The sequence below is a fragment of the Atractosteus spatula genome, chromosome 6 (genome assembly GCF_055471065.1).
Source record: "Atractosteus spatula isolate fAtrSpa1 chromosome 6, fAtrSpa1.hap1, whole genome shotgun sequence".
Lineage (NCBI taxonomy): Eukaryota > Metazoa > Chordata > Actinopteri > Semionotiformes > Lepisosteidae > Atractosteus > Atractosteus spatula.
In genome coordinates, this window is record NC_142711.1 from 54259022 (window position 1) to 54282195 (window position 23174).

Here is a 23174-nt window from a genome sequence, read left to right on the forward strand (position 1 = left end):
ATCCCTTGTGACTTCCTGACCTGCCTGTAAGCTTGTAGTCTGTGAGGGACATGTTTCTACATTTGAACTTGCGGTAGATCTCTGCATTTTCTGTGGTCCGCCAAGAGATTAGTGGCTCAATGGCCCGATGCGATTTGGAGAAAACTGTCAGCACTTTCTCATTCTGCCCACGTGGCCAGTGTGAACCATGTCATAAAGATGCAGGTGGCAGTTTCAAACTGGTCTTTTATGTAATAGAAAAGGTGGAGAATAAATCAGTTTTGATTGCTTTTCAGTTGAAACTTGCAGCTCAGGTGTCAGTCAGCTTAAAGTGCCCCCTTGTTTCTGTTCTTTACAATGGAGGTGACCTGACACTATTGAGAAAGCGTTTAGTTTCTGTGGATTTGGCCTATCCTTAAAAAGCACTCTGATTTTACTCAATAAGCTTTTCTTTATCAATTCATAATTATTCTTCTATATGAGCCACTGCCTCTTAACCATGAACTTTTTGCATAAGACTTGTTTTGCTACTGCTCACACTCCAAATATGACAGCTTCAGAAAGGCAAAAACAGCAATGCAAGAAAAGCAACTTTACCCCTAGATGTCTCATCATTGATCATAGGCCTTTTCCTTAAAACTGACGTTTTAAAATTTGATTCATTTTACTTTTTACAGTTTGCCTAAAGCTGCTGTTGATTCCTGACATCTTTTTTTGTTGTTTCAGGGGCGATTCTCAGCAAGCTTTACAAAATCCCAGGTTGGTTTTAATCTCTCCTGTGCTGACGTTTGTAGACGCAGCCTTTTTTGGGGGGGGGGGTTGGTTTCTGATGCGAGATAGCGGCTAACTTTGCTGTTGATCTCCAACCGCACAGAGCTTGAAGGGAAGGATGTGGAGGACCTGTTTACTGCTGTTCTGAGTCCCAGCACCAGCCAGCCTCCACAGCTGTCGCACCCCGCGCCCCCGCCACCGCCTGCAGTACCTGCCGCACCAGTGCCACCCATCCCCCTGCCGAACCCAGGTGAGTCAAGACTTCCCTTTCAGCAATGACTTCACAGAAATAGTCGAACTACTCCAGCACACTGATGTCAGATGCTAATCTGTCCTGTTATAAATTCTCTAGGTGTGCACACAGATCCTGTGTGTTTTTCGAGACCTCCTCGATTCTACAATTATTTTTTAGCTCAGCTTGGGGGTTTTCTGCACCAAGACAGGCAATGCAGTCAGTGAAAGGGGTGCTTCTGAGTAACCGGCACAAGATCAAAGGACACTCCTGTGGCGGGGGGGATGAGGTTATTAAAGTAGATGAATCAATAAGAATCTGATTTTCATGCAGATAGTAAAACTTAGCGGAGAAGGGAATTTCTTTTTGCAATGCCTTTTTTTCTCTGCGCCGAGTCTTCTGGGTTTTGTGGTTGTTGATCAGACGATGCCAACTTCTTGCCACCAAAGCAATTCTTGAGTGAAAACCGGAACCCTGGTTCTGCAGTGCCTGTAGGGTTGTACGCTGAGCCTAATTTATGTGCGCTTCTCGTGCAATGTGTTCGGCGCTCTGAAAGCCTGTTTTCAATTGCAGGAGATGGCATGTTTCCAAGAATGCCAGTAATGAATGGCCTGATGGGTCCAGCCCCCCATTTTCCTACAGCCCCCATGAACCCTGTGGGCGGGCCCTGCATTCCTGGCACCTTCTCTCCCATCCATCGCATGCCCTTCCCGGATGCTGCCAGGTAGGCTCATGACCTTCTCGCTTCCGCGGTCCTGTCCGACTCAAGGACTTGCTACGTCCTGCATCGGATCCCGTTTCAAGAAGTTTCTGGCGATTTCGATCGGTTTGGGAAAACGCTGAAATCTGTCTTTGGTGGATGTGTGCCTTTTCATCATTATGGATTTTCTTTGGAGCCGGTTTTGTATCTTTGGACAAGTTATGTATTTCTGTAGTCCAATGGGGAAAAAAAAACGTGCACTGAACTTGCCTTTTCTAGAGTAGTTAATTTGTCATTTAACAGATTACGAAATGGTAATTTTATATCCTCAAAGAAAAACAATCCTATACAGATGTGAATATCATGTCATCTGTTTACTTCAATTTATATACTGTCTTCCAGTATGTAAATGAAGAGAGTCAAACTTCATCTGAATGCATTGTAATACCTTGTCACGTAAATTCAGTGCATAAAGTAGTAACTGCAGAGTTTTGTAAAATTAATGTTTTGAAAACAGCCATATGATTAAATAGATCCTATAAGCAAGGAAAATTCATCTCAGACACTTCCAGTAGCGCTAATAGTGAACTTCTAATGGTAATGGTGCTCGACAGGGACAAGAAGCATCAGTTCACTCAGGTGGTCAGCGACCCTGTGGGCTCATGGCCACCGCCGGTCCCAGCGGCCGAGGGGGAAGCCGACACCATGTCCAGCGCCCAGAGGAGCACCCTGAAGTGGGAGAAGGAGGAAACACTCGGGGAGATGGCCACTGTCGCCCCCGTCCTCTACACCAACGTCAACTTCCCAAACCTCAAGGAGGAGTTCCCTGGTGAGTCGAGAGGGCGAGACCAGCCCGGGTCCCCTTTGCACAATGAAAAGGCTTGATGTACAGAAGTGTTAGTTGAATAGTTGGGCAGAGATTCAGTCTGTGGGAAAATGTTCGATTAGAATGACGATTAATAACTTGGATAACAGTTGGGTCATACTCAGGCATCCCTGGGCTGTTTTTAACAGCACGTACAAGGAGTTTAGATGGATCTTTTAAATCCATTTTTTTAAATAACAATGCATCTTTTAGATTCTTTTTTAAGGTTTTCATTGTTTCTTCTGGCAAAGCAGCCCTTTGTTGAAACACGATCCTAGCTGTTCTCTGGTTCCTCCGCAGACTGGTCTACAAGAGTAAAGCAAATTGCAAAACTGTGGAGAAAAGCCAGTTCCCAAGAACGAGCACCATATGTGGTAAGAGGGTCATTTGTACATTGTTAGTCAAAAATACATGCACAACTCTTTACATTTAACAAGAAAATAGCTGAATGTGATCTGTAAGAACGTATTTGGAAAAATTAAAAATTGGGACCCTATAACTGAGTCAAAATGCCCTTGGTAGTGCATTTAATCAAATAGGATAGGATAAAATGCAATATGGCATTTGGTTTTAATATTGCTTGTGCTTCTGCGTAGTTTTTTAATTGTAATATTGATATTTTTGATGCAGTTCAGCTCGAAACATCAGCCAGGAATTTTGAATGTTCCGATTTTTCATTTATGTCACAGTTTCCATTCTAATTCTAGCTGATAATTAGTTGCTTGTCCGGTTATGAAGAAGTGGCACAGGTTTGTGTTTGATATACATTTAGTGGTTTTGTAACTAAGTAGTTATAAGCTGCACAGTGACTTCTGACTCTTTTTAGCTGTACTGGCAAACATTTTAGTGTAATTTACTCTGTTCTGTCACAGTGATTTCAGATATATTTTGATATTAATGCATTGTGCCAGTATCCCACAGCAAGTTGACAGCAGCTGTTCCTCCTTTTTTCTTTTTTTAAGAAGTGGAATATGTATCGTACTGTTTTAATAGATTCATCTCAGTATAGTTTACTTTTGAAATGGCACAGGGGAGTAAGCTCATGAGTGAATGTTTGTATATCTTTCTTCTGTGTAGTTCACTTTTCTGAAGGGTTTTTAGGACCTCTTGGGTTTAGTCTTGTATTTCTGTATCTTCTTTGAAATGTTTTGGGGGATTTCTTTTCCCAGAATTCTGTTTTAGACTTGGCTTAATTTTTAGCTTTCATTGCTGTTTCAGACCTTGAATCCAGTAAAAATCTTGTATTTACTTACTTTCTAAAAGGATGTATTGTATCTCTGATTACAGTTTGTCAACATTTTCAGGCAGATTGCTTTTTGTGTTCCAATGTGCTCCCATAGGTGTCTTCCTCAGCCACTGTAAAAGGTTTTGCAAGAAAGGGTCTCGTTTATAGCCCCAGGCTAATTTGTGTAGTTTCTCGCTAGATGAGTATTCAGCACACAGTTTGATATTTGGGCATTCACAGATTAAGCAATTAGCAAAGACAGCTTATTAAGAGAATTACTGCTCACACTGGCTGCTGTAATTAAGTAAATTAAGCATTTATCTAGTGGGTGCTATTGGGTCAGGAGACTTCAGATGAATATGTAAAAACCTCTTTTTTTCGACTGTGTGCTGTACAACCATGCTGTATGGACCTTCAGTAATCACAGTCTCGTATGATATCAAGCTTGAGGTTTGTGTGATGTGCATTAGAACTGTGATCCACTCAGCGTTTCCTCTTTTCTCCTTGTATAAACCCCTCTTCACTCTCCATAGTGGCTGCTTCTGTGCGGTTTGCCCTTACTTGCTGATCTCTTCACCACTCGTCTCCAGTCCGTCACTTCTCTGTCTATTCCCCATCATCCTTGCTGCCCCTTATAACAACAATAATAATTCCTTCCATTTGAATAGGTTTTCATCCTAAAGACACCCGTTTTCTGCCCATCGCCTAGCAGGTTCCATCTTTGGCTATCATTCTCCTCCTCCCCTTGTGCTCCAGTGGTGAAGCCCAATAGGTAGAGGCAGCAGGATCACCTAGCAGGCGGAGTTCTCAGACCGCCTGTCCAGATTGTAGCTGTAAACAATTCATTCCTGTAAATGCCAGATCTGTCCTTCCATGTTCTGCGTATGCAATTATATTGATATTATGAGATCAATTACTCTTTAAAGTTGACAATTTTTAATTATTTTTTTAAATTTATTGTTTCGAATATCAGTTGCCATGGATGAAAGTGTTAGCTAAATGATATTCAAATGTATACTGTATGTGTGCTGGTACAACAAAAGCCAGGCCATTGCAGTAGGTCTAGTTGAGTTTTGAAATGGCAGTTCTTGCTTTGTTCTGGCGGTGTTTGGCTAGTGTTTGGAGAAATTTGAGACTTCTAACAATCTTTTTAGCTTTACAAATGTAAGCCCTGTAAAAGTCGTGGATGTTTTTGTACTGGAACTTCTTTTAAACTACTTTTACGTCATGTATTTTTTTCCAGCAAAAAGCAAGAGATAACAGGGCTGCCCTGCGTATTAATAAAGTCCAAATGTCCAATGATTCCATGAAAAGACAGCCTCATCCTCCAGACATTTATGATCTTGTTGAGCCAGAGCCATATAAGGAAACACTGAAGCACAAGGAATCTGAACATGAACAGGAGTGGAAATTCAGACAGGTAAGAAGTGCATTGGTGTTCCATAGATAAGGTATTACTGCTTTTTTTTATCAATCAAACGTATGCTGCACCTCTGACATTCTCAGTATTACACAAATAGAACATAAAATCTGAATTCAGATTTTAACCTTTTCCTATGTGGAAACAGTCACACCTTTAAATGCATGGATGAAAATAATTGTGTAGTTTGCATTATTCAGACTCTAATTCTTTAATTTGCATTAATTGAAAAGGAAGTGTTATGTCAGATGTGTGGACCCCTTAAGAAGCAACAGGAAAAGATTCCAAAAAGCAAAGCCATAACTTCAAATAAAGAAGTCCTTTTTGGACATTCCAACCAGGCATCTAAAGCTGCAGGATGTGGAAAATATACTCTGGTAAGATCTTGGGCAGGCCCTCCTCTGGATTAGTCTGCCAAGAACTAATAATAAAAATTTACAAGGTGGAAATAAAGAGATTGGATGTTGCAGAGAGAAAGTGGTTAGTTGTGTTTGGCCTATACACATCTGTAATTACTGTTTCGAGTAGCAGTGTCACAACACTTCTCACTTATATTTTATGTACTTTATATGTATGCTGTCACATTAAGATGTCTTACTTCCTGCATACTATAGCACTTGGAGGCTGTTTCTGTTGTAATAAAGCACATCAAAACCCTTAATGTTCTTAGTCCTCTGTCAATGAAAAGTCAATTGGCAGGTTTTTACAACAGGCTAAGTAATCAATTCATAGTCAGCAAGCATACAAAACAACATATAAATTAAAGGGCTAAAATGTTAAAACGATTTTTGTCTCCGTAACAGCAAATGAGACAGAAAAGCAAGCAGCAAGCCAAAATTGAAGCTACTCAGAAACTGGAGCAAGTAAAAAGCGAACAGCAACAGCAGCAGCAGCAACAGCTACAACAACAGCAACAACAGCAGCAGCAACAGTTCACTGGACAGTCAGGGAGTGATACACCTACCAGTGGGAATCAGAGCCCCCTTACTCCCCAGCCTAGCAATGGAAGTATGTCCCCTGCACAGCAGATGACGTCCAAAGATGCCTTTGCAAGACCTCAGCTGCCTAGCACGCCCACATCGGGGGCTTCAGATGATGTCTTTCTTCGACCGCAGCCCCCCCCACCTGCTGCTACGCGGATGCCGGCGCAAGATTCCTGTTCACAGGCCCAGTCAACCCAGCCTCAGTCCCCCCAGGTGTTCTCTCCTGGCTCCTCTAGTTCAAGACCATCTTCTCCATGGGATCCATATGCGAAGATGGTGGGAACCCCTAGACCCCCTCCGATAGGGTCGGTTGCAGCCAGGAGGAACTCTGTAGAGACCTGCAATCCTCCACCAGTCAGGCCAACGTCAGAGCAGCAAGAAAGGGGTAATCCTTCTCCTGCCCACGAGTCCTTTGGGTCTCCAACATCCATGAGCAATGATCCCTATGCAAAACCACCAGACACACCCAGGCCTGTGATGTCCACAGAACACTTTGTAAAGCCCATGGTCCCCCCAAGGTCAATGCCTGCTCCAGAGTCACCTGGAAAGCACCCAGCAGGACCAGGGCACCGTGCCGAAGTTTACCAGAGGATGTCACATAACAGGATGATCCTTTCTGATCCATACACCAGGCCTTTGCTGACTCCTGTTCCTGGAAGCAATGAGTCAGGCTCTGTCCCCCTCTTTAAAACCCCAATGCCTCCTCCTTCACAAGACCCATACAACTCTGTGCCTTCAACACAGAGGCGCCTGTCTGTTGACCCATACGAAAGACAGGTGCTGACGCCAAGGCCTCCAGATAGCTTTAACCAAAATCAGCTAAATGACCCTTATGCCCACCCGCCACTTACTCCCCGCCCAGCAGTGAGTGACAGTTTTCCAGCCCCTCCCAGGATGATGCGCCATCCACAAGGTGATCCCTTCTCACAGCCTGGGCCTGCAGCACGACTTCCTTCCAGGGATCCGTATGCCCAGGCCCCATCCACCCCTAGGCCAGCGTCGGATTCCTACTCGCAGGTTCTTGGTGCTTCTCGACCCCCACCTGACCCCTACGCACAACCGCCTGGCACCCCTCACCCGTCCTCGGACCCTTATTCACAGCCTCCTTCAACGCCTCGACAAATGTCGGACCCCTATGCTCAGCCGCCTTCGACCCCTCGGCCCTCTGCTGTGGACCAGTACCCTCAGCAGCAGCAGCCGCCTCACGCTTCAAGGCCGTCTCCTTCACACTCGGCGGACCCTTATGCTCAGCCGCCAGGAACTCCCCGACCTGTGATGGGGGAGAGGTATTCAAAATCTCCTGTCAGCCAGAGAAATTCTGATCCTTACGCTCATCCTCCAGGGACGCCCAGGCCTGCAAATAATGACCCATACTCTCAGCCACCTGGGACCCCCAGACCAGTGCTGAATGACCCTTATGCCCAGCCTCCAGGTACGCCAAGGCCTGGCGCCTCAGAGGTGTTTAACAGACCTGTCGTCTCCAGGCCTGGACAAATGCCAAACCCAGACCCCTTCTCATCACCACCACAGAACAGAGGTGTTGGAGGGCAAGAGACATTTTTGCGCCCTGCGGCACCTGGCCCTCATACCTCAAAACACTCAGTAATACCAGAGGATGGTTTCGCACAGCTTCAGCCCAACCAGACACCGATTCATGATCCCTTTGAACAGGCATCTTTGAACCCCCGGCCGCAGTCTGGGGAAAGGCTTGTACTTGATGTGAACGAACAGCAGGGCACAGGACATGAGGGCAACTATGGAGTTTCTCCAGAGCACAAATTGAACCCCCAGGCCATGGGGCAGTTTTGTAATATCCCACAAACAACAGGAGCAGCAAATGAGCCAAACAGTGTGCAGCAACCCCAGGGAGATACTGAAGAAAAGCTCAGACAGGTAAAGGTTGTTCTGATTTTATTTTAAACAGCCTGGGAGGTACTGAGAGTCACAGGAAAACCTGCATGTCACTTGCGTCAATTATATAGCTACTGTTGAGGGTTCAGTTATTAAATAAAGATATTAATACCATGTTTACGTGAATGACAAGTTAAAACATGGTGACTATTAAAGCAGCCCCTTGGAAGATCTCCAAGAGTAAGCTTGGTGTTTAAGGAACCAGACTGGACGCTTCCTCCTTCTTAGCCAAAGAGTGTGCTGTAGCCTTACGTGTTTCAATAATTCAGCTATTAGAAATACTGCTTAATTTAATCATTAGTATTTTTTCAGCAGAGAGTACTGTAAAATGACTAGGGAAAAAAACATCTGATGTATTATCATAAAACCCTGTTTTGCCAAAAGGTCGACAACCACATGGGTGAAGAGTTAACACTCTTCAAAGGAGTCAAACGAGGGCTTTTTTACTCTAAGCACTGTTGTTGTAGTGTTTCTCACAGCAAAATGGTACTTAATCCCAAAACAGCTTTGTAATACCTGGCAGCCAAAAGTAAATATTACATAAACACTAATCCAATTAAGATGTGAAACCTCTATTTAATGAAAAATAATTTGTCACATTAAGGAGAAAACGAATCTAAATGTTTCAAGCACTATTTAAAGAAAATACCTGTAATTTGGCTGTTGCCTGATGTTCATTGCACTTTCAACGGAAAGCTGAAAATAGTCCAAGGAAATATGTTTCTGCACGCATTCATAACCTCCAATGCTCCAGTTCAGTCTGGTATTCTCTATGTGGTTATTCTCCTTATGCAAGCTTTTCATGCATAAAATTGAAGCCCAAATAAATAACTGTTGGGGGGGGAAGGTTTCTTCCTGTTCTCCATTCAGTTGCTTAAATGCAGGTAATCTTGCCTGTCAAGTTAGCCCACCTAATGATGTAATTGCATGGTTTTAGGTATAAATACAGGTTGTTTCAGTAATACTGGCAAAATAAATATAACATTTAGTATGGGGTGATGTATTAAGATATTTATTAAATCCCATCTGTACTGCTATTTGTTTTTTTTCTCGGGCATTTAAATCTGAATATATACAGTAAATGTGGCTCTGTGCTCAAAGCTGGGGGGTAGGCAGTTGTCCGATCACCGGTATTGACAGAATTCAGTACTTTCATTTGTGGGGTATTTTTCTCCCTAGTCCAGTATTAGTTGTGTATTTCATTCGTTCTCAGGTTTACGGCAGCAATGTTAAAATACGTATATTTTCTGTAAACTGTGGCCCCCAGTGTGAAGTCATAGAGGTTCCACCCTGTTTCTTGAGTTGAACAACACGCGTACGCCCCAGCAGTTTTTATTAAGCGATGCAAGTCTGCCAAGTCTGAACGGTTGTTCGTGTGCTGCAGCGCCAGCGCCTGAGGGAGCTGATCCTGAGGCAGCAGCAGCAGAAGAGCGCCATCCGCCAGGAGAAGGGCCTGCAGGAGCCCGCCATCCCGCCTGCTGCGGGAACGGCTCGGCCCTGGTCGCAGGACGAGGCCGTCCAGCAGAGCGAGCTGTTCAACAGGCCTCCTCCCCCGTACCCAGGGACGGTGCGGGGTCCTCTCATGCAGGGAGTGCAGAGGTTTCCGGGCCCTTTTCCGGGTGAACCCCGAGGACCCTTTACTGGGGATGGCCAGTTCAACAGACCCCAGTTTCCCGGAGATGTCAGTGGCATGGGCATGAGGCCCCATGGGCCCAGGTGGGTCTCAGTGAAATAGCATTTTAAAACAAACATGGTTTTCTGTTCAGTGCGTGAGAATCTGTGTACCAGAGTGGGGAATGTCATTGTTTCATTAATATCATTAATCGATCCCACAGGAATTTGTGAAATGTGTAATTATTTTATTTGGTAGGGACCTGTAACTTAATCCTGTTATGGGATATATTTAATTGATATGCTGTTAGTTTCTGAAGCTGGTGCTGAAGCACTACAGGGTACAGGAGGGAAAAAGTCTTGCCGTCAGAGTCCTGGGGTTTTCTCTTTTGGTCACAGATTGCTACTGTATTGGCTTCTGACCCTTTAGCTTTGGGGTAGAGCCATTAGTTTCATCAGCCTCCCTGCATCATACTGCACACATCTAAAGAAGCCTTATCTGGACTGTTGGCAGGAGAAATAATGGATAAATAAACTGAAGTGGTGGTGTGAGTGGTGTATTAAAATAACTAATCACAAAAAGATAAAATAACTAGAGCTGGAGAACCCAAACACAGATTAAAGTCTTACCTGTATTCTTCAGCAGATAAAACATACAAACATGGTTCCTTGTGTTTCCAAATTGAGCATCATAGTTTTGGTACCAATTTATGGACCAGAACATATGCTGTTACATGTAGTTTAGAACTTGTGGGAAGTTTTTTTCATGCATTTTTCTTATTTTATGTGGTTTTGCAGATTTGGTTTTCCAGCTGGTGGGCAAGGACCACTTGCAGTGCAAGAGCATTTTATGCGACCTCCGCATCAGATGCAAGGTCAAATGCTTGACGTTCCACCACAGATGAGAAGGTCCTTATCTGTTGATCTCGCGCGACCGATGGGAAATAATCCAATGGGGCTTCCCCAGCATTTTCCTCCTCGTGGCATGCCAATGCAACAGCACAACATAATGGGGCAGCCTTTTATCGAACTCAGACACAGGGCTCCTGAGAGCAGACTTAGGCTTCCCTTCAACCCTTCTGTAATGACAGGGAATGTTATGGATCCATCCCTTCAGCCTCAAAGACCAGTGGGGTTTATGAGTGGGCAAGATATGGGGTTCCCTGCCCATCTGGGCCCAAGAATGATGGAACCAATCCCAGGCCAACCACCGGGAATGGCTCATATTCAGATGTCATCTAGTCTAGAGAATATACCCCAGAATCCTGTTCAGATGAATGCCGGACAGCCCCATGCTCCACTGATGAGATCTTTGAGCCATCCTTCTACAAATGATACTTTCAACGTAGCTCCATCCATGCTTCTGCCTCCAGCACCCGCTGAACCAGCAGAAGAGATTCCAATTGCCAGCTCAGAAGGAATCGAAGAAAAGCTAGATACAGATGACTCTGCTGTGAAAGATTTAGATGATGTGGAAGTCAAAGACTTGGACGATGAAGATCTTGAAAATCTCAATCTTGAGGATGGTAAAGCTGACGATCTGGACCTTGAAACTAATGACTTACATCTGGATGACTTCTTAAGATCAGGAAAGTTTGATATTATTGCATACACAGATCCTGAACTTGATTTGGGGGACAAGAAAGACATGTTCAATGAAGAGCTCGATCTAAGTGATCCTATTGATGACCAAGCAGAGACTGCAGAAGAACACAAAGCTTCTGGAGGTGTGGCCGAAAATAAGAATGCTGCATCTGTCAGTGCTGTACCTTGTCAGACAAAGACTGAAACTGTTATAGAGGGAAAAACTGAGAAAACACCTGAAAAGTCTCAGGATAATGATAAGCCGAAAATCAGCAGCCCTAATAAGGAAGCTAATCTTCCATGCACAGTGAGTATAGTTAAAGCTGAAGTGAAAGAATGTTTAATACACACACAGGAATGTTGTAGCAGCAGTGATCAAACAGACAGGTTAGGATGTAACCAAGAAAACACTGGAGATAACCCAAGCATTTCTGAAGCATCTGCTCAGCTGTCAGCCCAACCTAGTGGTGGCAGCCTCTCTGGTTCAACTCCAGTGCTTTCTAGTTTGTTGATCAAAGACAAGCCAGATGAGACAGGGCTTATAGGTTCTCCAAATCAAAGTGACCTGACATCCCAGTCAAGCCAAGCTACAGGAATCCAGCAGAACCCTGCTGTGATAATGACACCAGGGCAAGTACAAGACCATGTGATGAATCCTAGTCTGCCTTTGGGTCAAAGGATAAACCCTGGTTTCTCTCAGGGAGCACCGCTAGTTAATCCAAACTTTGTTCAGGGCCAACATCCCTGTCAGAACTTCGGAGCTGGGCAAGCTGTAGACCAGACCATCCCCAACAACATGCCAGCGGCAGGGGCTCCACAGGCAATGTTCCCACACGGCTTGAATCAGCAGAACCGGGAGAGGCCTCTGCTGCTTGATGAGCAGCCACTTCTGTTGCAAGACCTGCTGGACCAAGAGAGACAGGAACAGCAGCAGCAGAGACAGATGCAAGCAATGATCCGCCAGCGGTCCAATGACTCGTTCTTTCCCAACATCGGTAAGACATCAGTGTAGTAGAGCTAGCTTATGATGCTTCTTTGAGGTTATTAAATCCCAATCATTCTAAGTCTAATTTTTGGGCATCCGCCTACATGAAATGAAGATGAAAGCAAAAGCACATTTTTTATTTTTATATTTTTAAAATGGAGTATTCCCCAGAATAATAAGAAACACAAATCAGTTTTTCCTGATTTTGATCTTTTCCTATACTCTATACGATTGGATATTCAAGCAAACCTTTTAATTATACTAAACCAAATGGAGCTGGTACCTTAGGCTGTTAGTGCAGCTACATGTTCTTACCTAGTCCTTTCATTTTTCTGCAACCTGCATATAGTGTTTATGAAACAGAGGAAAATGACCTCTGTTGCCTCAAGTTATCAGAATTTCTAGATTAATTTTTCATAGACTTCAACAATTTCTGTATTTCATATGTTTGAACTATGTAGCTCCCAATGTATTCCTTTTAGATCCATAACATATTTAGTGTAATTCATACAGTATGTGCTAGCCTTATTGTCATTTTATTAAAATTAGTTCACTTTGTTGTACCATCACATGTAATGATCATTTTCTGTAGTGTTAGTCAGGATAAGGGTACCTGTTACAAGAATACAATATTAGACATTGATTTCATCTCTTTATTTTTCCAAATTATTATGTACAGTATATACAGTATATACAGCACAGTAGACTTAATATGGCTGCTTCTTTTCTAAACAATACAAGTTGAACTCAATACAAAGCAGAAAAGATTTTAATATATTTTTGCTTGCAGTGAGCATGGCTTATTTGTTTAATAACTTTCTGAAACTTTGCAGACTTTGATGCCATTACTGATCCTATAATGAAAGCGAAGATGGTTGCTCTCAAAGGCATCAACAAAGTAATGTCTCAGAACAACCTGGGGATGCCTCCCATGGTCATGAACAGGTATGACCTGCAAATTGAAATATCTGATTCACTTCTTATTGTTCGTAAGCCTTGTTTTGTAATCTGGTAAACCTGTTCGGTAAAATCTGCTAAATTTATTTTCTTGTACATCGACATTATTATAAAACTATTTTATCCATGTTTCTCCAAAGAATCATTAGGCCTTTTTATTAACAAAGCAAATATTAATCTGGAGTAGGGCAAAATGTTTTAACTCATCTTGTTAAACCACTATCTGAGATTTAAGAAAATGTTTTCTTTTTCTGACAGATTTCCTTTTGTGGGTCAGCAAATGCCTAGTGCACAGTCTGGGGATGGCTCCTCTCTCCCACAGCAAGCGGTTGGCCAGGTAATTTAAGGTTATCGGTGTTGCAACAGTGATACAATGTTGCATTTGGCTTCTCTGTACACATTAACACCTTAGCCTATATCTTTTTTTTTTTAGGATGGCAAGTTAGCACCACAGATGGCAAGACCTAATCCTCCCAATTTTGGACCAGGTTTTGTTAGTAAGTAAATCTATGATGTAATTGCATAATTGCTTTTTTTATTATTTTGTAAATAAAATGCTTTGAGGAACTTAAATTTTTGAGGGAAAAGTCCTGTGCTACTTATACTGAAAAGTGAAAAGTGTACTGATGCATAGAAGAAACGGCACTTGGGTCGAACGATGGGAATCAAATTTTAAAAATTGGTATAAAACGTGATAGAAAACTCAATCAAACGGGACGTATTCTCTCCACTCCTGGGTTCTTGGAGTCACTATGGGGAAAACGTTGGACACCGCAAGACCCCAACATTGTTGACATGACTGAGTAGTAAGGCTCCCCTCAATCTGCAGATCGGCAACAAAGGAATTCATGTGTTCAGGGAAATTCCTCCTCAGGCCATTACACTTTTGCCGACCCTTCTGGTTGCCTTGAACACTGCGACTATCATCAACCCGCCCACCATGATGCATCCACCCTTTTTTAAAGCCTGCCAAAGAGCAAAATGGTATTTCTCTGGCAATGAAATGCTCAACCGGTCCACTTGTCGCTGCTTTGGATATTCTGCGATTTTGTTCTCCAGGCATGCAGATCATCTTCATAGGTTATTGCGCAGATATGTAGGTTCGTGTGGTGAAGTGTGGCCTTCAAGGTCATGGCCTGCCACCCACTGAGCCAGTTTCCTGGTTTCTCTGGACTGGTCTATTGAATGAAACATTTTTTCAAAGACAGGCCCACTTCAACATTTAAATCATGGTTTTAGTAACGGGCAATCTCACTATTTTTAATGAAATCATAGTTTATTATCCTGATGAACAATACATTAAAAAATCAGCAAACCAGAGTGCTGTTTGCAACGTAGGTAACGTGTATATACAGTTACCCACTGTAAAATTAGGGTTCTTTGTTTTCTTTGTTCATTTTCCATCTGCCTTCCTCCCTTCAAAATGTAATTAGCTATCATTGAGTCTTTACTAGCTTCTAATGTGCTGAAAAAGTTAATTTCCCCCTGAGTTCAGGATGGTGTTTTATTAACCATAATGATTTTAAACATTACACTTGTGATTATTATACACTAAAATCTCCTTTGGCTAAAAGACTAGACACCTCATTTAACTCCTGGTGGAAAAAAATAAACCTGCAACCATTTAAAAAAATTTAGATTTTAGAAGTTCAGTAGTGAAATTGAGCTGAACATTTGCAGGGATCAGTGCTCAACATCCCCAAAACTGCCCTTGAGGGATTGATGAGGGAAAAACACTCCTGCTTGTGACGTTTTTGTTTTGTAATGAGCAGAGCTTGTGTCTTTAACTTGGGTACCTAATTGTAAAATTAATAAAAATAGAGTGTGCCATATATACTTAAGACTGTCATTTTCATTGTGACTTAGAGAATATGGTGTATGCAGTTAATGGATTTCTTTTTCTTGTGCTTTGGAACCTGATCAGTCCAGACCTGCTTACTTTTATTTCTACTTTTAGATGATGCCCAAAAGAAACAGTATGAAGAGTGGCTGCAAAAGACGCAGCAGCTACTGCAAATACAGCAGAAGTTCCTCGAGGAGGAGATCGGAGCCCACAGGAAATCCAAGAAGGCACTTTCAGCAAAGCAGCGCACTGCCAAAAAGGCCGGCAGAGAATTCCCTGAAGAAGACGCCGAGCAGCTGAAGCATGTTACAGAGCAACAGAGCGTGGTGCAGAAACAACTGGAGCAGGTAACTCTTACCTTCCTCACTCTGTCAAACGCAGACCAGGGTTGCCCATCTGCTGGTTCCTGAATGCAGATGACATTCAGATTCTTTCATCTACAGGGCAGTTTTTGTTGACTTCTATGCCTTTGAACGGATTTTGTCTCACTGCAGGTTCTTAAGTAAAACTTGCATCGAAGCTACTGATTTTCTCTGTAATAACTTACGAGCCTTATTTGTGATGTGTATGTGCAGAGTAAAGGTTATCCTACTCACTTTAAATTAATCCTTATATTATTGTATAGGTTGAGGCATAACTTATTGATCTAGGTCTCCAATGGGAATCTTCCCCACTTTTTAGGATAGACACTATGTAAAAGGCAGAATCCATCTTAATATGTGAAAAAACAATGTGGACTCCTTTCCTTTCTTATTGTGTAGTAAAGGCACAATGGGGGAAGTCAACAGTAAGACCTCTCCTACTGCTTCCTTTGTGATGTGTCAGAACTCGATGTTTCCATAGACTTTGGATAACTCCTTTCATGTAGTCTTCTCTGCCTGTAACTGAAATGAGACCATGGGCAGGTGCTCTCCACCACCACAACACAGGGCCACAGCAGAACTTGCCAAAATTTGGAACTACTACATGAAACAAAATTCTTGCAATTTACAAACAGGGGAGATGGTTTGATAGTTTTATTGAAGAAAAATCAGTGCTCTAATTGCTATTTAGCAAGGGGCTCAATACATCAAACTGTTTCTAAATACATTCTCACTGCAAAGAATTTTTCATGTCCCGTCTTTGAGATTGATTTTATTGGTATAATTCCTGATGTAAAGCTTAAATTGCGAGTAGATAATGTAAGGAGCCAAGTCTTTGACCAATGAAGCTGTCCAGACGATTCTTTCTCCTTGATAGAATTCAGGGGTCACCTCTGCAGGCGGTGTTTTGCCATTGCAGTGCGTCCTGTCTTTTGGACAATCGGCACCGTGCCTGACAGAGGTCTTGGCACCTAACTTAGCACCTGATACAGTTCAGCAGAAATGTCAAGTGGTTTATCGCCTCATGTCAAGAAGCTCGATGCATGATTTGTTCATTGTTTTACTAAAATTCTTCAATAATTCCAATAATGCTAATGAGAAGAACTGCTACTCCAGGACAGTGCTACTAAACAGTAGCCTGCGTTCCAGAAAGAAACGGGATGTGTTAATGCAGCTTTGAATAATATAACAAATAAAACAAGTTATTTTTTTAAATGGTCCCTACTGTTTCTTATAATGTGCGAGAATGCCGAATTACTTTTCAAGTATTGTATAATACGTATCGTAATATAATAGTGTTATCTCAATTCTCCTGCATTTCTTCTTTTGATGCCACATTGCCTTTCCCTAGGTCATTTAACCTAGAGTGTTTAGTCTTTTCAAAAGCATCTGCTGAATTGTCTTTGGCAGCTGTTGAGTATTTAGGGGATTACAGTATTGTGGTGGAATTGCATTAATTGCTTTTTAAAATTTTACTTTTGAAGTACTTTGTGCTGACACCTCTCTCAAGGCGTCTTCTGCTTTTTTTAATCTTGTGACATTGAGGTGAAACTGCTTTTCTTTTTGTTGCATTTATAAAGGTTCTTCAGCACCCTCCCTTGATCATTGCTTAAGTGACAAATCGTTCACAAGGTCCAATTGCACACGGCTGTCCATTTCAAATATCTATGAAAAGCAACTATAGCTTTTTTTATGATTGATGTTCATAATTTCTTAACTGTTTTTATTCCATTTTAATGATATGGCCCCCAAAAACCGTTGATTCTATTTGTCCTTGAAAAGGTTTAAATCTGATTTTAGCTTTTTTTGGGGGGGAATAATTCTCTTCACAGGCCTTTAAACTTCAAGGCTTAGCCTTTCGTGTTGTTTTCCGGAGGGTTTGCAAACACTTTTAAGCATCTCTGCCGTTCCGCTCATGACTGAACCTTTTCTCCACGTTCAGATTCGGAAGCAGCAGAAGGAGCACGCCGAGCTGATTGAAGAGTATCGCATCAAGCAGCAGCAGCAGCAACAGCAGTGCACCATGCAGCCTGCTCTCATGCAAGGAATCCAGGCCCAGGTCCCAATGGTACCAGGGGGACCGGCTATGGGCCAGCAGAACTTCCCCATGATGCCCCAGCAGATGCCACCGCACCCGGGGCAGCCAAGCCCAGCTCGCATGCCCAACGCGCAGAATTGGCACCCCGGAGCCCCCGTCCCGATGCCCGGTGCCAGGATGCCGGCTCACATCCCTCCACAGATTCCAGCAAACCCGGCCCCGCCTGCCCAGGCACCACTTCCGGGGAAAAAACCTGTGCAGGCTGTTGCCGCTGCAGGCAACGGCGCTCCCCATGTCAAGTTTGACGACAACAACCCATTCAGCGAGGGTTTCCAAGAGAGGGAGAGGAAGGAACGCTTGAGGGAGCAGCAGGAGAGGCAGAGGATCCAGCTGATGCAGGAGGTGGAGCGCCAGCGAGCTTTGAAGCAGCGGCTGGAGATGGAGCAGCAGGGGATGGTGGGTCCAGATATGAACAGAGCCCCGCTTTCCCAGATGCCCTACTTTAATCCAGATATGTCCCCTGACTTCATGCAGCCCCAGAGGCCGCCACAGCCAACCCCTCAGCAGCAGATGGGCCAGATGTTCCCCCAACAACAGAATATGCAGCAAGGCTTCGTGGGCTCCCCTCCTGGTACACCTTTCATGCAGGGTGGTGAGCGTAGGCCAGTGATGGGCAATGGACCATTTGGCCCTGACATGACAGTTGGAGGCCCAGGTTTCCGAGCCAAGAACCCAGCCCTGCAGGGGGCTAACTTTGCGCAGGGCCCGCCCAGGCCGCCAGGATTTGGTGGTCCTGGCATAATGCCACAGGGCGCTGCCGAAGGACCACCATTTGGTATGGAGCCTGCCACACCCCTTCCTCCAAATTATCCCGGTTCTGGCCCATCACTGATCCAGCTGTATTCCAACATCATCCCTGAGGAGAAAGGGAAAAAGAAAAGAAACCGGAAAAAGAAGAAAGATGATGACGCGGACTCTGTGAAGACTCCCTCCACTCCGCACTCTGACCTTAATGCCCCACTGACACCCTGTGTTTCAGACACAGCTTCCACACCCACACAGAACGCCCCTGCTGACTCCCTGCTGCAGAACCAGAGCGACCAGGACACAGCTGAACTCCTGCCTGGTTCCTCTACTCCTGGATCCCTGGGAAGTCAGCCTCCTTCTGAGCTGGAGCGGCAGCTATCAGGAAGCAGCAGCAGTGGTGGGGGAGGAGGAGGAAGAGGCAGCGGTCTCTCACAAGCAACGGGGCGTCCGTCCAGTGGCAGTTCAGAGGCAGACAGGGGTCAGCAAGACGAGCCACACAAAGTTGTCCACGAGATCAAAGTGGAAAGGGTGGAGTCCTCCGAGTGTCACACACCCAAAGATTCCAAGGTGGAACAGGTCCAAGGAATCGTAAAGCTAGAAGACGGTAAGGAGGGGACCCCACCTCACGTGGCTGGCCAGAGCCCAGCTCACAGCACCGACGGAACGGGAACGAAACTGGAGTCTGGAAACGAGCTGCTGAAGCACCTGCTGAAAAACAAGAACGCGCCGCCCTTGCTTTCGCATCAGAAATCGGATGAGAGCCTCCGATCTGAAGACGAGGGGTCCGCAGAGCACAGACAGTTGCAGAAACAGGGTTCTGCTGATGGCACAACAGTAAGTAGTAGGGTTAAGAGATTAATTACGATGGCGCCAAACTTTGTGATAACTCTCCTTTGAGTCGGAGTTTTGGATACCCACGGTTGAATCTTTTTTTTTTTCCCCAGTTCCTGGCTCATTGTGAGAATAGCTTCAGTCAACAAGCTGGAAAATTAAAAAAGTGAAATGATCCCTAAAATAAAATAAAAGGCATTAATTTTAAACATGTGAAATGCTTCCTATGAAGTGGGTCATTTAGCATCCACCTTATAAAGAAAATCCGAAGCGATATTTCTAAAATTAGAAAATACACAAGTCCGTTTTGGAATAAAAGGATAAGCATTTAAAGCACTGACATTCAATTTAAACTTATACGCTGCAGTATTCTTTTCTTAATGATCTTTCTAAATGTCTTGAAGTTCTCATGGCTTTTAAAGAGTCTGGTTTTATTAAAATGACGTCATTTTTAGAAACGTAACTAAGTCTTCTTTGGGACAGTGTTTGAACAGTTTGATAGGGTCTTTGAAAATGGTAGAAATAAGCTTTCATACTACATTTATCTGAGCTCAAGCATTACTTAATAGCACCCCCTACCAATAAGGAGTTCGCAATGTCTGAAGTAAGTGTAGATCGGCAGTCTGTAACAGTATGTTTTTTTTGCAGCTTTACAATATGGTTGGTATCCTTGATATCCTTTTAGATATAAAATGCTTTTAACACCACCCTCATGTTTTTGTATTTAGTTTTGCAGTAGAGGAGCTCAGGCTCTGCACTGTCTCCCAGTCTTGGTATTGTGCACCTGCAACGTTTCGTTCCAGCTCTTTTGCTAAATTGAATGGCTGGGGTCCTTAATTAGATTAGTTTTGAATTGCAAAGAAAAAGCAAAAATCCAGCATATAAAAAAAGTGGAAATTCTACATTTAAGCTGGAAACTCCTAAAAAAAAGTCTAATCAAAAGTATTAGGTCAACATCAGAACACTCATCACTACATTTCCCTGTGCTGCCATTATGCTTAGTGCTACAGTTTGTCAGGTAATCTCTCTTACTATAGGCAAGTGACCTCTTAACTTCCCAGACTCTTATATTTCCATGTATCATAATAAACGCACTGCTCAGAAAAAACATTTTTAATTGAGCTGTTGGTGCTTTTGCAAGAGTGACACCTAACACAGCATCCTCTCTGGGTTTTATCGGCCCGACTAGCATCATTCCCCAGTGGCAGCTGGTGTCGGGGGGTTTCGAATCTCCCGGTTTAGCCCCACTGACTCACACACTCTTTTCAGCAGCGGCCCACCGACAACCAAATGCCCAGGAGCCTGGGCCTCCAGGGTGCCCAGCTGCAGAGAGCCGAGCAGGACCAGGACAAGAAGAAGCAGCGGAACAAGAGGGCCCCCAAGGGCAGCGAGAAACCAGCCTCTCGCTCCAAAAAGAGAAAGAAGGAGGAGGAGGAGAGGCCATTGGTGTACTCCAGCACCGATACCTTAATGACTCAACTGAAACAGGTGCGTCTTCGGCTGCCTTCTTGGGGAGGTTCTGCAACACGTTCTTTAGCGGGGAAATGAGCGACTTCGGTTTTTTGTCGAGAGTTGAAATGGAAGGAGACCTGTAAGATGCTCATATGGATGCGTGAGTTTCAAGATGTTGCTTTGAAAGGAGGCTTGCCCAGATGTTTTAGATGCACAGCAATGAGTAGTAAAATCCTTCAGTTTAATTGGGGTTTTCTCTTAAATCTTGCGTTGAAGCCAATAACTATTTAGCAACACTAGATAGTTAAACGCTCCCTTTGTAACAGTCATTGCAACCAACAGTTCAGGACATTAAAGGGCTGAGGAAAGCAACTCTAAAAACAAGCTCTAAAGCGTATACTTAAATGTTTGCATTGGTTACAGTAAACGTTTGTCATAAATATTTTAATTTATAACAAAATGTAGACTTGTTTCTCCTTGTGTACAAACAAACATTCAGGAAGCTGGAGCGGACTTACATTTGTACCTCACAACTGAGTGCAAGTGTCCCAGTTCTCCGTTTCCTCCCAGCATGTTTTGGACACTTCAACCCTGTTTCTTTTCCTGCCAAACTTTCCATTTCAATGTCTGTGGTGAAAGATTTTCGATACATTAAAGGCTTTTTTTCACCACCACATCAACTCAGCAGTTAGTCGGTAAGCCGGTTTTGGCAAAATCACTGAAAGGAATTGATCAGAAGGGTCTATATATTTGATAATCAGATGAGCAGATGGATTACACCCGTTAGTTCAATTGATAAATATTACGTACAGTATGTATTGTGGAGGAGTTGATGACAATCTGTACTGCACCATCTCCACAGGTAATCCACGAGTTCATGAGATATATTCAAAATGTTTGTGGGGGAGCTGCGAGAGTTACATAAAACCAAATATTTCTTCACTCAAGTGAGAGGGGCTCTTGTGTTTTTTTTATAAAGCATCAAAGCTGTGCAAGATGCAGAACTTGTGGGGAAAAATGCCGAATTTGCGCATACAGTTGAATTTGAACACAATGACCCAGGGCACACATCGCCTTGCTTCTTTTTCCACTTGAGCACATTATTTAAATGATTGTTCTCCAGTCTGACCAATGTACAGTAAGCCATTTTTTTTGTTTAGCTGCATTAAAGATTTAGAGCCAGCATTTTAAAATTAAGAGAAGTTTTTTGTTTACTTTTTCCATTAAAGTGCATCTGATGATTCCTATGATCCTGATAATCAAGTACGCAGTTAATGTTTTAATTGTAGTGTTAAGAATTAGCAGGGAGCTGGTAGTTAGTATAAGATCTCGAAGCGTGAGGCAGAATAATTGATCTTAATTTAAATTCCATTAAAAAACAATAAATGAAGCAGTTACAGCAGTTAATTTGTTTAAGTCTTAACCCACTTAAGATAGTGGTTAAGTGCAAAAAAACACTTTTCATTACTCTTTCTGTATTTTTAAACATGTGCCGTAACCTTTGACAATGAGAAATTGTGCTTTGTGGCAAAAGGATTCAAAAACTCTATTCCCAAAAGGTTTAAGTTCCATTTATTCTGCTATCTACTCTTGGCTTCTGCTGTCTCCCTTGAAATATGCCAACATTTGCTGAACAGCACAGATTAACTCAAAAACATAGTTCATGCCAAGTGATAAAACCTAGAAATTGAAAGCTGGAATCCAGATAGCTACCAGAAATAACAATCGGTAGCAGACACTAAGAAACAAAGGTGATCGCCAGAATATGACTGGTTCCTTAGTTTGTCATGCTAACGTTTATCCTCTGAGTATTCAGGCTTAGGCGCTGTCAGTTGGAGCCATCTCTCCTTCTCTCCATGGTAAAGATTCACTGCCTCTGTTGTGAATCTCCTTGGGCTTATGTCTGGCCTTGTGTTCACATCCGTGTACACGTTGAGATAGACGTGCAATGTTTGTATAAACTTGAACCAGGAAACTCATGAACCATAGTTTCTCTGGTTTTTGGTGCTCTTTGGATATGAATCCTCAGTTGAACGTATTGTTTAGGTAACCTGTTTTGTAGATCAGATCTCAATCAGCTGTAAAAACTGCAGAGCTCCAGATGCTCGAGGGGTGGAATGCCTGTGCCGGGTGTAAGCGGTTGTAGTGTGAAATAAATTTGCCATACCTCCATTATTCACTTCTATTCATATTCCTTTTCCGCCCTTCAGCAACTCTCTCTGCTACCGCTGATGGAGCCCTTGATAGGTGTGAACTTTGCACACTTCCCTCCCTATGGCAGTGGGCAGCTGAATGGGGAAAACCGACTGTCCGGCACCTTTGGAAGTGCGTCCCTGGATGGGGTATCGGACTACTACTCGCAGTTGATTTACAAGGCAAGTTTCCTTTCTAAGTGGGTTCCTTCAAGTGTCGTCTTCAGCTGGCACTGCCTCAGTCAGGTATTTCTAGAATTCCCCCTGTGGCTGTGATTTATTTTTTTATTTGTTGCTCAATATAATTTTTTGTGTCCTGCGATGGACTGGCGTCCCATCCAGGGGTGTACCCTGCCTTGCACCCGTTGCCTGCTGGGATAGGCTCCGTCTCCCCTGCAACCCTGTGTGGGGGGGGGAAAGCAGTTA

General features: G+C 43.4%; 1 protein-coding gene across 12 annotated transcripts in view; it reads left to right on the forward strand.

Moving 5' to 3' along the window:
- LOC148833053 (histone-lysine N-methyltransferase 2C-like) overlaps positions 1–23174 on the forward strand; it is a 158107-nt gene that overhangs the window by 115438 nt on the left and 19495 nt on the right. For 9 of the 12 annotated variants that reach the window (XM_088918211.1, XM_088918217.1, XM_088918216.1 and 6 more), the window contains 17 exons: positions 706–738; positions 854–1000; positions 1556–1706; positions 2297–2511; positions 2848–2921; positions 5016–5192; positions 5426–5569; positions 5996–8068; positions 9471–9802; positions 10496–12276; positions 13100–13211; positions 13482–13560; positions 13657–13720; positions 15181–15413; positions 17371–19107; positions 20374–20592; positions 22767–22931. In XM_088918211.1, the coding sequence (XP_088774337.1) occupies positions 706–738; positions 854–1000; positions 1556–1706; positions 2297–2511; positions 2848–2921; positions 5016–5192; positions 5426–5569; positions 5996–8068; positions 9471–9802; positions 10496–12276; positions 13100–13211; positions 13482–13560; positions 13657–13720; positions 15181–15413; positions 17371–19107; positions 20374–20592; positions 22767–22931 (7736 nt within the window). The remainder of the gene's footprint in view (positions 1–705; positions 739–853; positions 1001–1555; positions 1707–2296; positions 2512–2847; positions 2922–5015; positions 5193–5425; positions 5570–5995; positions 8069–9470; positions 9803–10495; positions 12277–13099; positions 13212–13481; positions 13561–13656; positions 13721–15180; positions 15414–17370; positions 19108–20373; positions 20593–22766; positions 22932–23174) is intronic. The other 3 variants (XM_088918223.1, XM_088918215.1, XM_088918219.1) reach the window with 3 other exon arrangements.